The 16,532-nt window shown below is 41.1% G+C and overlaps 2 protein-coding genes across 6 annotated transcripts in view; one reads left to right on the forward strand and one right to left on the reverse strand.

Annotated features, from left to right (window-relative positions):
- Window positions 1-16,532, reverse strand: part of C9H4orf17 (chromosome 9 C4orf17 homolog) — a 147,509-nt gene that overhangs the window by 34,961 nt on the left and 96,016 nt on the right. The gene's annotated exons all lie outside the window — the stretch shown is intronic.
- On the forward strand, window positions 226-14,395 carry LOC128421334 (alcohol dehydrogenase 1A). Its single transcript, XM_053403991.1, has 9 exons — window positions 226-370; window positions 4,732-4,833; window positions 5,791-5,929; window positions 6,299-6,386; window positions 7,151-7,370; window positions 9,419-9,682; window positions 10,704-10,839; window positions 11,893-12,031; window positions 14,078-14,395. Exons 1-9 carry the CDS (start codon window positions 353-355, stop codon window positions 14,100-14,102), a joined length of 1,131 nt encoding a protein of 376 aa, XP_053259966.1. The 5' UTR covers window positions 226-352; the 3' UTR covers window positions 14,103-14,395.

The raw sequence follows: 16,532 nt of genomic DNA on the forward strand, positions 1-16,532 counted from the left end.
CATGATGGATTTATGCTGTTTAATTTGGCACATATCTGCGTGGATATTTGTTTATAGTACTGTTTTAAACACCTTGATAAGCATCAACCAACTTCTAATAAGCGTTATCTCCATTGCTGCTAAGCTGCAGTGTGGAATCGTGTATCATAGCAGAGGAGGGGTCTAATGCATCTCCTTTTTGGGCTCTGGGGTGGGATTTAAGAATAAGTGGGTTTGGTTAAAAGGCACCAAGCTGTGTTTGTGCAGTTGTAGCTTGCAAGGGAACTGGGTAAGCAAACTGTCCAACAATTTGCTCAGGCTAAACCAAGAAAGCAGAGAGCAGGAGAGACTGCAAAACCGAGGAAGAAGCACAATGAGTACCGCAGGCAAAGTAAGTAGAAAAATCAACGCTGAGTATTCACTGGTGCTCATGGTCCAGAATTAATATTGGATTGCACAAATGATTTTTAAAGTAATTTCCTTTTCATTTTCCCCCCTGTAATTGTAAATTTGTTTCATGGGTATCAGTTGAGATTATATATACTGTATATAGTTTTAAAAAAATGATTCTAAAAGTCAGGGCTGAAAAGGATAAAACTCCACAAAACTTATAAAATTAAAAACACAAATAGCTGGAGAAGCAACATTCATGACCCTTGAGGTCATTTTCACCTCTAAAAGTATATGATTCTATGGGCCAGGAAGAGCCCACCGATTTGGGAAGGAACAAGTAAACAGTACAACAGTATCCAACAAAATGTGTTATGTTGAAGGCTGCTGCATTGAAAGCTCATTTTAAGCTAATGGAAACTTGAGAGCAAAAGGTTTTTTAAAAAGAAAAAAGAAAGCAAGCATAGTTCAAGTTAAAATACAAGTAGGGCAGCAATACCTAGCCATTGCTTATGTTTCCACCAATTATAGCTCGAAAGTTAAAATACATGCTTAACTCATTCTTGCTGGAAGCAATGGGACTTCAACAGTGCTTCACTTTTGCTGGATTGTTGCCACACTTTGGAGTTTTTAAGCTTCCCTCTTATATGAAAGCAGTACATACATTATGCCCCAAATACCTCTTATTTTCATGATCTTATAGAACTGGGATTGCTCTATGTATTTTAGAGGGTTAGCAGTTTTAATCTCTAGCAGCAAAAGGAGTCTTGTGGCACCTTAGACTTCCAACGTTTATTCCGTCACAAGCTTTCCTGCTGTACAGTCCACTTCATCATTTTTTAATCTTCAAGGCACCTCAAAGCTCTTTGCCTATCTTCTTCCTCCTTCCACTGCAGCATAGGACACTGCTCTTTTGCAGAGTCAGGCCATTTGGTCCACCGAGCTCCACTGACCGGCCGTGGCTCTCCAGCATATCAGACAAGGCTCTCTCTCAGCCCCACCAGGAAACACTGGCAATTGAACCCAGGATCTTTTGCATGCCAAACAGATGTTCTACCACTAAGCCATGGACCTTCCCATAAACACATTGAGAAAAGTATTTCATTTTTTAAAAAAGATATGTATTAAACAATCCATGAAGGTGCAAATCTGATGGCTATGGGTTAAAACTTTCTGGAGATATTTCAGCTGGAACACATAGAATGCAGATATTAAGCTCACAATGAATACCACCTTTTATTTAAATCCTACCTATTCCCCAAGGAGCTAAGGGAGGTGTGTACGGTTTTCTTCCCGTTGTTCCCATTATTCTCTGTAACCTGGAGGAAGTTTAGACTGAGAAAGTGAGAAGCCCAATGTTTCAGGACTCCCAATGGTGAGAGTTGATGTGGCTGGACTACAACTCACACAATGTTTGCTACCTTTGTGTCTAAGCCCTGTACTACAGACTCTTAAGCCAGGCCTCTAATATTTCAGTTCCAAGGCAGCTACTCTTTGCTCAAATAATTTAAAGCACAATATGCCTGTTTTATGAGAAACGGTTGAGTATTTTCCTGAATGCACTGCCAAGAAACACAATTTTCTTCAATAAATACACAGATAAGGCTTTCTTCTACATATATAAGCAGAACTTCACAATGTGGAAATAAACTAAAGTATAAGGAATGCACACACCACTGATTTTTAACAAGAATACTTAAGGATATTCAACATCTCAATTTGGATCATGGAAATGCTTCTGTACTTCCACAGACCTCTGTTATTCCTCTCATAAACTCAGTGAGTTGTATCTGACAGAAATAATACTCAGAATAGACCTGTTGAATTAAGTGGATCTGCCAAGTTAGTCAAATGGTTCTCCTCAGACAGTTGGATACAATTCAATAAAAGGAATATACAAAAAGTTGTATTTCTTCACACTATTATGAACAAATACCTATGGCACTTTTTATCATTTAATTCAATGAACCATTTAAGTAGGAGACACTAGTAAGTGGTTTGTGGTATTCAGTAGTTCTGGATTCCCAAAGTTAATGTTGCCTACAATAACAGCAGACATGCTTTAAAAAAAAAAGACTAATTTTGCCAAAGACAGCATGTCAGATAGATGATACATATTTAGTGGTGTGGGGATTGCTTCACTATTACAGAATGTCCTGCCAAGAAGCAGTTTTCTGCAAAAAAGATAAAGTAAATGAACTGATACTGGATGTTGTTTAGGCAGCTTTTACTGGTTGTATTTAAATGAGGTTACTAAAAACAACAACACACCACCACATTTATTGCATTTGCCAGATATGAAATTCCAGTGTAAAATATGTGCTGGCAAGAATATTCATCATCTCATTTGAAAATACCTCCCTTCTACATTCTATTCTGCGTTAATAGTATTGCCAGTGACACGTTCCAGGCTAAAAGTTGTTTTAGCATCACTTAAAAAAAAACAACCACAAAAAACACCAACAGAATTTATATCACACCTTTTTCTCCAAGGAGGTGGCATACACTGTAGTTCCTCCTCAATTTTTCCTCCTGTGAGATAGATTAGACTGAGAAGCAGTGACAGGCCCAAGTGAGCTTAATGGCCAAGTGGAGATTTGAACCCTGGTCTCTCAGGTCCTAACCCAACACTCTAACCACTACAAATTCTAACCACGACACCACACTGGCTCTCTCATAAGAGGTCCTATAATCCCTTCCCACAAGAAAAATACCAAAATCTGTCTCGTAACTCTGCATAAGTCTATTTGATTATTTAACTTCTTTAGCACTTAATAGATAAAAAATTTCTCTCATTGCAGTGTACAAAAAACTGAAGCAACATCAGACAAACAAAATATTACAAAAATACATATAAAAATGTTGCATTAATTCATATATTTCAATATGAATTCATTTTCCTTCTGACACACCCTCTCTCTCAGCCTCTGGGTTCTCACCCAGAGCCCAAACAAACTCACAGCTCACCTGCAAATATCAGACGAGACCCTGGAAACAGAAGGCAACATCACCCTCATCTCTCACTCTAGATTTGCTTTTTATGGGCAGGCCCAAGGTGGAAGGTAATTCCTCAGGCTGCCCACAGCTGTGCCCCATTCAGCTGCACTCTCCACTCCCAATGACAGGTGCAGAAGGTTTGTTGAGTTTTCCAAAGGGGCCAAAGGATGAGGAAAGGGCCTCTCTCCACACACAGCTCTTATTTCCTTCTATTTGTATGGATCTCTAAATGTGCTATGTTGCATGACAGATTGAATAATTAAAGCACTCTTCCTAGATACGCATCTGGAAATAGTTAATCCACTCAGTTTTTGAAAGCTAGCCTTTGTATATGACACTTTTCTTTAGGCTTGTCCAATAATTAACCTTGGAAGTTAATTTGGGGCAGATTTTGCCATTAACCAGTTATGGACCATTGCTAATTCTTGAAAATAAACTACTTTGCACAATAAAAATTTGCAGGATTTGCATCTGGAAACTGTTTTTTCCTCACACATTTCCTTCATCCTTCCCAACTTATGTTGTATATTGAATCAATTCATTTCTTGCACGGAGAACTTGCAAATCTTACCCCAAATCTTAATTTTGTTCATTATTGTAACTCTTTCCGCCAGGTCTTTGAAGACTCAGCAGCAGCTGAATATTCTGATATTTTTATGGTTTTAATATTTTTGGTATATTATTCAGTGTCACCCATTGCTATAAGATTCCTTAGCAAATGGAATCTTATTTTTCAAGGGGAAAATTATGGGCAATTTTTCAAGGGAGTGAATGTTTGATTTCCCTGAAAAGTAGAACTGTTTACACAACTCCATCTAACTTCAGTCAATAGCTAAGGCCTACAAATGTTACCATCATAGTCATAATAATGTGCAGCTCCAATCTCAGCAGACCAAATGAAAATCCCAATACACAGACAATGTTACATAAATGTCATAATGAGCATGTCAATATAAAATATAAACTGGGTCAGCAGGCCAGAGGTTCTCCATACCTAAAAGGAAGAGATGTAGAGGTCATAGGATGAAGGGAAGGTAGGAGCAAGCTTCTAGCAGCCGCTCAGCTGTTATTCATTGTGGTTTCTCCATTCCTATGCTAGGCAAGGTTTGCCAACAGGGTGCCCATGAGTGCCTACTGGTACTTCCTATGGCACTTGCAAAAGGTCTCAATGAAAATATCCTCAAAAATCTACAATGCACAAGAGACTATTTGCTCTTCCTGCTCCTGTCTTCACTGGTTGGACCTTTCTGACGTTGAACATAGACTAGAAGACCTCAGAGGTCCATCTTCCAGCTATGATCTAAGGTGCCTCAAGTGTAACACACAATAACAAAAGCAATTTGTTATCTTCTATCATCTTGACAGGTCATTAAATGCAAAGCAGCCGTTGCTTGGGAAGTTAAGAAACCTCTGAGCATTGAGCAAGTGGAAGTAGCTCCTCCGAAGGCTCATGAAGTTCGCATTAAGGTAAACACGACATATCACGTTGATGCTACATGGACTGAAGACTCATCCTTGCAATGTTGTTCTTTGTTTATTGAAAAACACAAGATATAGTGCAAAATGTTACGGCTACATAGCATTTATGAAATCAAATTCAGGAAGTCACAGTCTACATTAGAGATATAGAATTCTCTTAATAAAGAGCATATAACAAGACTTCACACATTTGATGATGTAATGGTGGTCTTTGATAGGCCACGAGTTTAACCAAGGTAAACAGACCCTTTATTTTGTATATACCTTTAAAACACATTCAAAGCACATTTTCCCCCCTCAAAGAATTCTGGGCACTGTAGTTTGTTAAGGATTACTCAGAATCATAACTCTGTGAGGGGTTAACAGTGTCCAGAACTGGAGGGGGGGGAAATGTGTTCTGAATCTGTCTACAGCCTTAGACGTTCCGTTTTCCCTTGTTTGCCACTGTTTTAGCAAATATTATCATTCTAGCTCCTAAGGAGTACACCATACATATTAAATGGGTTTAGGAATAAAATAAAATAAAATAAAATAAAATAAAATAAAATAAAATAAAATAAAATAATGCAAGCATGCAAGATTATCTAATTGTTGGTTTCATCTTTTGCTGTAGGGAAATCTGAGTTCCTTCAACCCTTCTGTGAACATTTTTTATTCAAGAACCTTAAGCAGGGATGGTGAATCTGTGACCTTCCAGATATTGTTGGACTCCAATTCCCTTCATCGCTGACTATTGTCCATACTGGCAGTGTCTGATGGGAGCTGGGAGTCCAACAACATTTGGAAGGTCACATGTTTTTCATCTCTAGGCTGCAAGATGTTGTTCCACAGGTAACAGCCAGGTGCTAAACGAGTTATCGTGAAATATGTTAATATCTAACGTCCAAACAGGAAAAGAACACAATGATTTCTCCTCTCCTGAAACACAATTTTGTTTCTGTGCAGATTCTGGCCACAGGGATCTGTCGCTCAGATGACCATGTGATCAGCGGTGCCTTTGCTATGCCTTTTCCGATTGTTCTGGGCCATGAAGCAGCTGGTGTTGTAGAGAGTGTTGGAGAGGGAGTGACTTGTGTGAAACCAGGTATGAAGAGTGGGGGGTGAAGGGCTTTCACATGAGACCCTGAGGGCTACTTCTCACATGATAACACTTGTGGCCATCGGTGTCTCAGCTGAAGAAGTTGTTGCAAAATTAATATTTGCAAATCACAGTGTAAACGTTTTTGACCTGTGCAAGCAAATAGAAGGTTGACTTTGCACTATGCAAATTGTCCAGTTTATGATGAATATGTGTGGTTTTTTTAAAAAATTAAGTTTTAATACAGTTCTTTGATGACACTGCAGTCCTTCTTCCCAGTGTTGTGTTACTTAAGTGGCTGCTGAGTTGTGCTTTCCTACATTGTTATGGGGTCTCATGTAAAAGTTTTAACTCTTTGTGTATTTTCCTCCACAGGAGACAAAGTAATCCCCCTCTTTGTTCCACAATGTGGAAAATGCACTTCTTGCCGAAGTACCAAGGGGAACCTCTGTTCTGAACATGAGTGAGCTTCAGTTTATTATTATTATTATTATTATTATTATTATTATTATTATTATTATTATTTACACAGTATATTGACATAATTTAATAGCTGTTGTTTAAATTAAAACAAAGGGAGAGAGGCAGGAACACAAGGCAGTGTTCCATCTCTTTATATTAATCAGAGCAGTTCATTTTTAAAAAGGAACTTTTTTTTTTAATTAATTGTGTTTATACCCCACCTTCCCTCCAAGGAGCCCAAGGTGGTGTTCTCATTTAATCCCCACAACCACCCTGTGAGGTAGGTTAGGCTGAGAGGCAGGGTTTGTTCCAAGGTCACCCAGTGGGCTTTGTGGCTGAGTGGGAATTTGAACCCTGGTTTCTCCCAGGTTCTAGGCAAAACTCTAGCCAATACACCACACTGCCTCTCATCTAATTCATCTTCGGTTCACTCTGTAGTTCAGAGACTTTTGACTCAATTCAGTGAACTTTGTTAAACTAAACTAGTTCATTCCAAGCACTGGTACTGATTCACTTTGTTCTTCACCTGCTTCCATTTGGCACTATAGCCAGTATTTGGCACTGCCTCTGATAGAAGCTTCCCTCCCGATACAATAACGATTTAGAGGAGGATTTTCCTCAAGGCTACTGCAGAGAAGGAAAGGGTTAACCCGAACTACAATAACTGTTATATATACACAACCAGGTGGTGCTATTTGCATTTTAAGATGCACATTAAGGTCACATCTATTTTTTCCCCCATTTCTGCCTGTCTCTTTTCAACAGCCTCAGTGAGGCTCGTGGATTAATGCTTGATGGCACCAGCAGGTTCACCTGCAAAGGGAAAAGCCTTCATAATTTCATCAGCACCAGCACCTTCACGGAATACACAGTGGTACACGAAAATGCAGTGGTGAAAATTGATACTGCTGCTCCTTTGGAAAAAGTGTGTCTGATCGGCTGCGGGTTTTCCACCGGCTATGGTGCAGCAGTTCAAACAGCCAAGGTGAGTTCTACTAGAGCACAAGTATATCCTCTGCTTAGCTCAGTGCTTCTCAAAAGGAGCGGCAGGAGAGGATGGCAAGGGCGGTGGGAAGATTCAAGGACAATCAAAGAAACATTTAAGCATTTTAGTATAGTATAGTATAGTATAGTATAGTATAGTATAGTATAGTATAGTATAGTATAGTATGCGGTAGCTAGACTGGTGACTGGGGCGGCCGCCAAGACCACATAACACCGGTCTTGAAAGACCTACATTGGCTCCCAGTACATTTCCGAGCACAATTCAAAGTGTTGGTGTTGACCTTTAAAGCCTTAAACGGCCTCGATCCAGTATACCTGAAGGAGCATCCCCACCCTGATCGTTCTGCCCGGACGCTGAGGTCCAGCGCCGAGGGCCTTCTGGCGGTTCCCTCACTGCAAGAAGCAAAGCTACAGGGAACCAGGCAGAGGGCCTTCTTGGTAGTGGCACCCGCCCTGTGGAACACCCTCCCATCAGATGTCAAAGAGATAAACAACTACCTGACATTTAGAAGACACCTGAAGGCAGCCCTGTTCAGGGAAGTTTTTAATGTGTGACATTTTAATGTATTTTTAATCTTTGTTGGAAGCAGCCCAGAGTGGCTGGGGAGACCCAGCCAAATGGGTGGGGTATAAATAAATAAATAAATAAATAAATAAATAAATAAATAGTATCAAAATATTGGGGGGGGGATATACAAACAGAAACAGTATCTACACCTCTCTTCAAAGAGCATTGGCTATTCTTCTACACAACATATTGTTCTCCACAACATATTGGTGTGAACAGGGATTTTCAACTCGGACAAATATGAATGATCAGAAAGCGAACGGCTTCATTGTGTTGATGAGGAGACATGAGTTTGTTTGTCTCAAATTAGACCTAACATAAATGAAATTACCTAGCCAAAGCAAGCTCATACCTCTCATTGACTTTGTTTACATATTTTGTGTACATATGTAAGAGGCTCATTTAGAATTATAGCCTGGGAATGATTCATGTTCTTATGTAGCTGCATTGCTTTATACTTTCTGGATGTCCCATGATCATCTTATAAAGTAGTTGTGTTCTGTTATAAGTCAAGCACTGCTAGGAGTTATTTCTTTTTGTTTCCCAGTGCATTTCTTATCAATTAAAAAAAATCGGTGTAGCATGAGAAAATTTTTATTCTGAAAGTGTGGCGCAGAGAAAAACGTTTGAGAACCAGAGGCTTAGATGCAAATACAATTATTTGTGTTTTCATTGACAGATTAGTCTGCTCAGTTCTGCCATTTACGTACCATTTGCATATGAGTCAGGATGCATTTGTCTTGTCTCATCCCTTGTTCCCCTGTTCATTTCATCCTGAGATGAAAAATAATGTAAAGTAGCTGAGCATCATTAGCATTCCATACAATGTGTCCTTTGTTGTCCCATCTCAGCACAGCAGTGTCTTGCCTACTTAGCTGTCACAGCAAAGAGACAGAGCACATGCTGCTGTCACCATAGGTATGGCATGCTGTCCCCTTGGACCATTATCTCCAACAGTCTTGAGAAGCTGTTTTGTACTGAGCCAAAACAGGTGTTCTACAATCAAGGTATAGAACCCTCTGATGTGTTCTAGGTATTGTGTAAACCTGGATTTCAGGAACCAAAGTCTGCGAATTACCATTTCAAGGGATGGATAGCCCTGAGACCAATCCAGAATACATAACACACAAAGGATAGCTCCATATTTTACACTTTTTGTACCACATATTAGAAGGACCATATTTCAGAGGGTACAGCTCCTTAAATGCTCCTTATTTCTGAAACTCTAAGCTGGTCTCTACTGGAAGGGACCAAAAAGCCAGGTGAATTAGCAGAGCAGGATGGAAATAGCTCCCTGTCCACCTATTGCCCAAACCCTGTTTTGAGAAGTTAAAATACTACATATTTTTTCCACACCAGTAAAATTGTCTTCTGAACAAAAGTTGGGAAAGTATGCTACACTGAGATATACTAGGACAACCGAGCTGTGCAACCATTTTTTTGATCTTATGGTTTCCTAGGTGGAGCCTGGTTCAACCTGTGCTGTTTTTGGTCTGGGAGGAGTTGGTCTCTCAGCCGTCATGGGCTGCAAAGCAGCTGGAGCTTCCCGAATCATCGGGGTCGACATCAACAAGGATAAATTTCCCAAGGCTAAAGAGATGGGAGCCACGGAGTGCGTCAACCCTCTGGATTTCAAGAAGCCCATCAATGAAGTGCTGTTTGACTTGACTGATGGTGAAGGTGTAGACTACTCGTTTGAAGTGATTGGGCGTGTTGACACCATGGTATGTGACTTCAGAAACTGGACTGCCAAATAGTGCCAATAAGGCAGAATTAAAATTGCCAACCTGGGGATAGATCAGTACAGTCAGGAGTATTGATTGAGAAAGTTCTGGGTGAACAAATATGTGGCAAAATATAAAGTTGGTTGTGGTGCATGACTGATGTCTGAGGGTAGGCTGTGCCACATGAAAAGGAATGGACGGATGGAGGAGAAAATTGATTTAGTATGCATCTAAAGCTGAATGTCTCAGATTATGCAAACAGAAACACAGCTCTCCTTCAAATTTGCACTTCTCTGAATTTTGCAGTGCAGTTTTCCAACCAATGTTTAGAAAAATGCATGTATTAGGGGAAAGTGTGCATAAAAATGAAGAGATTGGGAAAATAACATATAAATATGCATTATATTAGGGGAAATGGCTTGCAAAAATTGATCAAAACTGTATATAAACCTGTTTTTAGTAGGAGAAATTAGCAGCAAAATGTCAGTGGATTTGCATGAGGATTTTAAAAATGAAATAAACCATAAATTGCTGCAAAATGTAGAAAAGTGTGGAAAAAAGGAGAAACTGGCAGATACTTCCATACCAAGATATTACTGTAAATTCCCTCTTTGAGGTGATTCAAATCCCTAGTCTGACATTACACTTACAGTTGCCTATCACATCTCTCTCTGAGCTGAGCTGAGAACAGTATTCCAAAATTCTGGGAGACACAACATCCAAAGGGCAATTACATTATGATTCACACGGTAGTCTTGGAGATGCAGATCAGGTCAAAATACATCATAATTCTTAGTCATCAAATATTTCGAGCATCCCTATCTACAAGATTCAAAGAGTACATTTTTCAAGGGAAAGAGAAGAAAAACAATAATGAAAGCTTTAAAATTCAGATGCTTTGGGATTTTTAACCATTGTCCCATTTTACTATTTAGGCCAGTGGAGAGCTTTTATTTTGTCATCACCACATTTTGTAAGTGAAACAAAGAATGAAATGCCATGTCTTTGTGTTTTACCTCAGACGGCTGCCCTGGCATCGTGCCACAGCAACTATGGGACCAGTGTAATTGTGGGAGTGCCTCCTTCCACCTCTACAATTGCTGTTGACCCGATGTTGCTTTTCACAGGCCGTACCTGGAAAGGATCTGTTTTTGGAGGTATGATTGTGGGCTCCCCCTCAAAAAAAGCATATTAATTCCATGTATGCAGGTTAGAATTTTGGATAGTTTCATGTCCACAAATAAGGGATAATTTTGGACATGGTGGTGAGTTTCTGAGTGTGCTTGGGGATATTTAATGCAGAAATGTACAAACTGTACCTCCAAACCCAGGAACAGCACACAACTGAATCCTGTTGTCAGCTGCCAATGACAAGAGTTCCATCGTCATACTTGATAGCTCCCCATTTCTCAGTACTAATTCAAGCTCCTCTGGGAGGTTCTTAGAGTTGGGGAGGAGGGTGGGGTGAGAAACAGTGAACTGCTGGATCCAGGAACAGGCTGTCCAGTTCAGTGGGAGCCTGAACGGTTGCAGGGGAAGCAGTCTTAAGTCCAAGCCAAGCAGAGAGCATTCAGCACTTTGGACAGCTCCAAGACAGCTGCAAGAGAAGTTGTCCCTGCAGTGAGCTAGAGTCAGATGAAGCCTCATGACCAAAGCTGGACTGTAGTGGGCTCCACTTCCCGGGAGGAGCTGGCCGGCTAGTTATTTTGTATTATTTGGCTTATTCAAGACTGGTGAGACAGAGGTAAAACAAGGAACTTATCCTGAGTCAGAGGATGCCGACAGGCAGTAGTGGGATGGAGGCTCTTAGTCTTACCTGATGTCTGGCAGGTGAGTCATTGCTTCTTACCAAGAAGGGGAAGTGGCAATGAGGTCAACATGGTTTAAATGCACTAGTGTACCCAAACCAATGCACTTACCAGTGCCTTTGCACTGCTCTGCCTTCTCTTCTGGTTTGCCCTTTCCCCTCCTGGTAAGCAGCAGCAATGCACCTACCAAGAGATTGGGTAAATGTATCTGTGCCACAATGCCATCTGTTACTGGCAGCATGGCTGGGGCTGCAACAGTCCTGGATAAGGGCTCTAGTGGCTCTTTCTCAAGGAAGCAGGAGTCCTTTGCAGTAAAACTTCAGGGAAATAGTTTCACAGTTTGTATTGCTCTTATTTCCATGTTGCATTTTGCCTGATATTTCCCTTTTTGCTGGTTTTCAGGGTGGAAGAGCAAAGACTCTGTCCCCAGACTGGTTTCTGATTTCCTGGGGAAGAAATTCATATTGGATCCATTAATAACCCATACACTACCATTTGAAAAAATCAATGAAGGATTTGAATTGCTCCGGGCAGGAAAGAGGTGATTCTTTTTTCTTATTTCTTAGCTGTACTTTTAAATACCTTCTCCTTGACTATGGGGTACAGTTTGTGGGGAAACCTGCAGATTTCCATTCAGGTAAGACTAACTGAGCGAATGGAAGCCTCCATGTCAGTTGCTGCCTCCACACAGGTGATGGGTTTGGGATGATGTCTGTAATTTCCATAGCAGAACATCCAATTTGCATGTGTAGCTTCAGTTTACAATCTTTCACAAAAGGATCAGGTGGCATAGCAGGAAAAAGCAAGAAAAAGCCCCCTGTCTGGGGCTCTGGAATAGCACTGTCACTAGTCAGAGAAAAGACTACTGGCCAAAATGATTATTTTTATTATTTATATACAGGCAAAACCCCACCCCCATTTACCTGGGGGTTGTGTTCTGAGACACCGTGCAAATCAGTGAAATTGCATATATTTGAAACACCATTGGAAAAGCCTGCAAACATTCCGTTTCTGACATTTTTGTGATGTTTTTGTGTAACTTCTGGGTTTGGTGCAATGCACATGTGCACAGTTGCACACATATTGAATGGAGGGTTGCCTGTATTGATATTGCTTACTTGACGAAATGGCTTCTAAGGGGTTTACAAACCAAGTATAGAATATCTCTTTACACCTAATTAAAATGCATAATGAAATAAATGCATTAAAATGGTTTATCAATTAAGCAGCACTGAAATTATTAGATCCGGAGCTTCAGGTCTGGAGATCAGGAGAATGTTTGTCTAAAGAGATGCATCTTCACGAGGCAGCAAAATGCCAGTACCTATGGGGTGTCTCATATTTCAGCAGGCAGAGCATTCAACAACACTGGTTCTACCAGTGAAGAAGCCTGCCTCTGTGTTACTACAAGATGATTATCATCAGGTCATAGCCAAACTAACCAGATTCCGATGGATGGACAAACAGTCTCACCTGTGACAAGGCAGCTGCTTCTGCTTATGTGACACCTGGAAGTGCTGCTGTCATTGCTGTCACCACCACCTATCTGCTCCTACGGCCACCTGCTATGCCACTGCCCTGTGCCCCATTGCATCCACTGCTGGCAAGAAGCACTGTCACCGCTGGTGCCAATTTCAGGCAAGATCTCACCCAAAATGGGCGCTGTCTTGCCTCAAATCGGTTCTGCTTCTCTGCCACTGGTGGAGGTGGTGGGGCAGGCAGGGAACCCATGGGTATGCTGCTTGGGGGGCTTTTGCTGCCTGAGGCAGTGGCCTCACACTACCTAATGGCTGGGCCCTTTCTGATTGCATGTGGACCATTACCATGTGCACAAGACAAACATCCTTGACTCTTCTCTCTCCCATGAGAAGAGTCCTGTTGGATCAGGTCAAAGGCTCATCAGCAGATTGTTCTCATAGTGACCAACCAGATGTATATGGGAAACCATATTGGCGAAACCTATTGGAGTTTCACAACTTTTTGACTAGTTGCAGGACCTTAGCCAGACCTAGCAGAGTACACGCAGAATCCACGGAAGCAATTGGCGACTTGGCTGCAGACAGGATAGACGAAGCAGGAACCAGGAACTTGTAGTTAGGTGTTTATTATATACAGTGGACTATTTACAGGAACAGAACACGGATCTTATGCTAGCTCTCTCTGACACAGCTCACAACTCCTACACTGACACAGAACTCTGAACTCAACCACTGAACACACGTATTCCAGTTAGTAGGCCATTAATTATCACTCCCTTGAGAGAGCTTGACCAATCAGGGAGCCTCTGTTATCAGCAGGCAGACTTACTCCTTCAGATTGCCTTCTGGCTGTCTGCCAAACCTTAACTGACTCTGTGTGAGTAGCTGCACGTACACAGTTTCCCAACAGTAAGCAGTATTTGAAGGCATACGGCCACCAGCAGTGGAGGCAGAACATAGACATCATAGCTAGTAGTCACTGATATCCTGCAAAGGCAGGTTGGAAAAGTACAGGAGACAGTAAGATTCTAGCAGCTCTCTTTGAGTACCTGGGAAACAAGGCTTGTCAGAATCATATATATATATATATATTGTTTTTTATGTTTCAGCATCCGCACTGTCTTGACATTTTAATATCTTGCGGTGAGAAGAAGGATGACAGAGTGAACAATAGAGGAAGCTACTACTCCCAATGTCTATAATCAATATGAGTGCTAAGTTTGTTTATATTTTCATTTTCTTCTCTTTTGTCCTCATGTTTGCTTAATGGACCAAATCTGAAGAGGTTTGCTTTCTCTCTAGCTAAGGAGTTGAAAACATGTACATGCTTGAGAGCTTAGTTGACCAGGTGATGGCCAAAGGTAATCTAATACCTTCTTTTGGTAAGGTATTTTCTGCACAGTAGCCTCTCTGTGCTTCCAAATAAATGAAAACTACTGCAAACACAGTTCTCAAGTTATCAGGTGTTAAGGAGCTTGACATAATATTGAGTTTCTTATTGTTTCCAAAAAAAAACACAACATAATTATGACTTTCATTTCCAGCCAGAGAATGACATGTTATATTGGACTAACATATTAAAAATACATCATTTTATCCATTTGGCATTTGAGTAAGATTTCATGTAAACTCTCTTTCTGATCTAGAAATGGCTTATAGGTGAAGAACTCAGATGCATGTGTAGAATTTCTCCATGTACAAAAGCTTTCCTTTGAGCACTATTTGTGCATGCAAATGGATGCATGTGCAATTTAGTTCTCCGTTGATAATATGCATTTTACATGAATGGGACCTCACCCGAAGAGCTCAATGTATGCATCTGAGTACTCGGAATGGCCATCTGGATCAGAGCAATTGTTGCATCTATTTCTATTTCTGTCATCACTCAGAGCTGTATACAAAGTGCCTTAATTTAGCAGTATCTACATTAATTATACAAATTGTTTCAAGGGTGCAGTAAAGTCTAGCTAAAGTTTTTTAATTGCCAGTAAAAAAAAAAGTGCTACTATAAATCACATTACAATAGATTATACTTACAGTAAAATAACTATATTTCTGTTTCCAAAGGCAAAGCCGGTACTAGTTAATCTTTTAAGTGACTTGTTATATATACAGAGAGATGGGTTAGGCACCAGATTAAGTCATGGGACACACAGGTTCTCATAATGGGAGGAATTCAACCTTGTGCTATTATGATTGTTCTGACAGTGGAAGCACTTGTGGTGTAGTGGTTAAGAGCGGTAGATTTGTAATCTGGTGAACCGGGTTCGCATCTCAGCTCCTCCACATGCAGCTGCTGGGTGACCTTGGGCTAGTCACACTTCTTTGAAGTCTCTCAGCCTCACTCACCTCACAGAGTGTTTGTTGTGGGGGAGGAAGGGAAAGGGGAATGTTAGCCGCTTTGAGACTCCTTCGGGTAGTGATAAAGCAGGATATCAAATCCAAACTCCACTCCTCCACTTCTTGCTTGCCAGATGGAATAACCCCCCTCTCCCCCGCCCCTGCACTTTTCTAGGGGTTTATCCTGATGCTCCAGAGTGAATTTTGAGAAGGTGCAGAGGGCGCAGGGGAGGGTAAATTGCTAGCAGATCCCCTTGTCCTGGTTTCCGCTAGCATGTTCATTTAGTTGAATCCAGACCAAAGTTCTTGCTAATTCCCATCTCAGCATGTGATAAAGTCTACGAAAGAAAGATGTGGCCTAATAGCAGGTTATCATTTCTGAAACTTTTGTTGCTATCAGCTGTAAGGACTTTGCTTCCAGTATATTGAAACGGGACCTCCTTATGCATTGGCTTAGCTGCCGAGAACTTATGGAATGTTTATGAAAATGTTGGGTGGCCACGTCCCCAGTCTCCCCTGCCATCTGTATGTTGACCCTAAGTTTGCCAAGAGATGAGTTAAGATTGTAGTAACAGTTTGTATTAGAACCCATGCACTTAGGTGTAGCCTGATTTTACCTTATTGTTTTCCTTTCTACCATTGTCTCTGCTCTTTGATGTGTCTTCCCCCCCCCCCTTGGCGTGTATATGTAATCAATAAAACAACTTTCCTGTATTCATCTGGCGTGAATCTATGAGTTCTGCAATCCAGCTATTTGGCAACCTTTCTAACCTGAAAGGAGTAGATAAAAGGGAGCAACCTGCAGCCCTCCAAATGTTGCTGGACTACAACTTCCATCACTCCCTGGTCATTGGCTAGGGCTGAGGGGCTGGATTCCAATATCTGGGGGGACACAGGTTAGCTCCTTTTGCTTGCCTGAAGTTTTTTCCATGGTAGCTTGACCAGAAATCATGTTGGGGGGAGCATGTACACCAACAGTACTGTCAGCTCTCCAAAAGTAGATCCAATACAAAGAATGTTGGATCCAATGGAGACATCTGTGTTCAGCTTCTTACTCAGCCATGAAGCTCAATGGGGTGGGCATGGGGTGGCCCTCTCATCTACCGCATTTTTCGCTCCATAAGATGCACTTTTTTCCTCCTAAAAAGTAAGGGGAAATGTCTGTGCGTCTTATGGAGCGAATGCGTGGTCCCTGGAGCCAAATTGCCCAGGGGCAAAAGGAAG

This window comes from Podarcis raffonei, chromosome 9 (assembly GCF_027172205.1).
Source record: "Podarcis raffonei isolate rPodRaf1 chromosome 9, rPodRaf1.pri, whole genome shotgun sequence".
In the NCBI taxonomy this organism is placed as follows: Eukaryota; Metazoa; Chordata; class Lepidosauria; order Squamata; family Lacertidae; genus Podarcis; species Podarcis raffonei.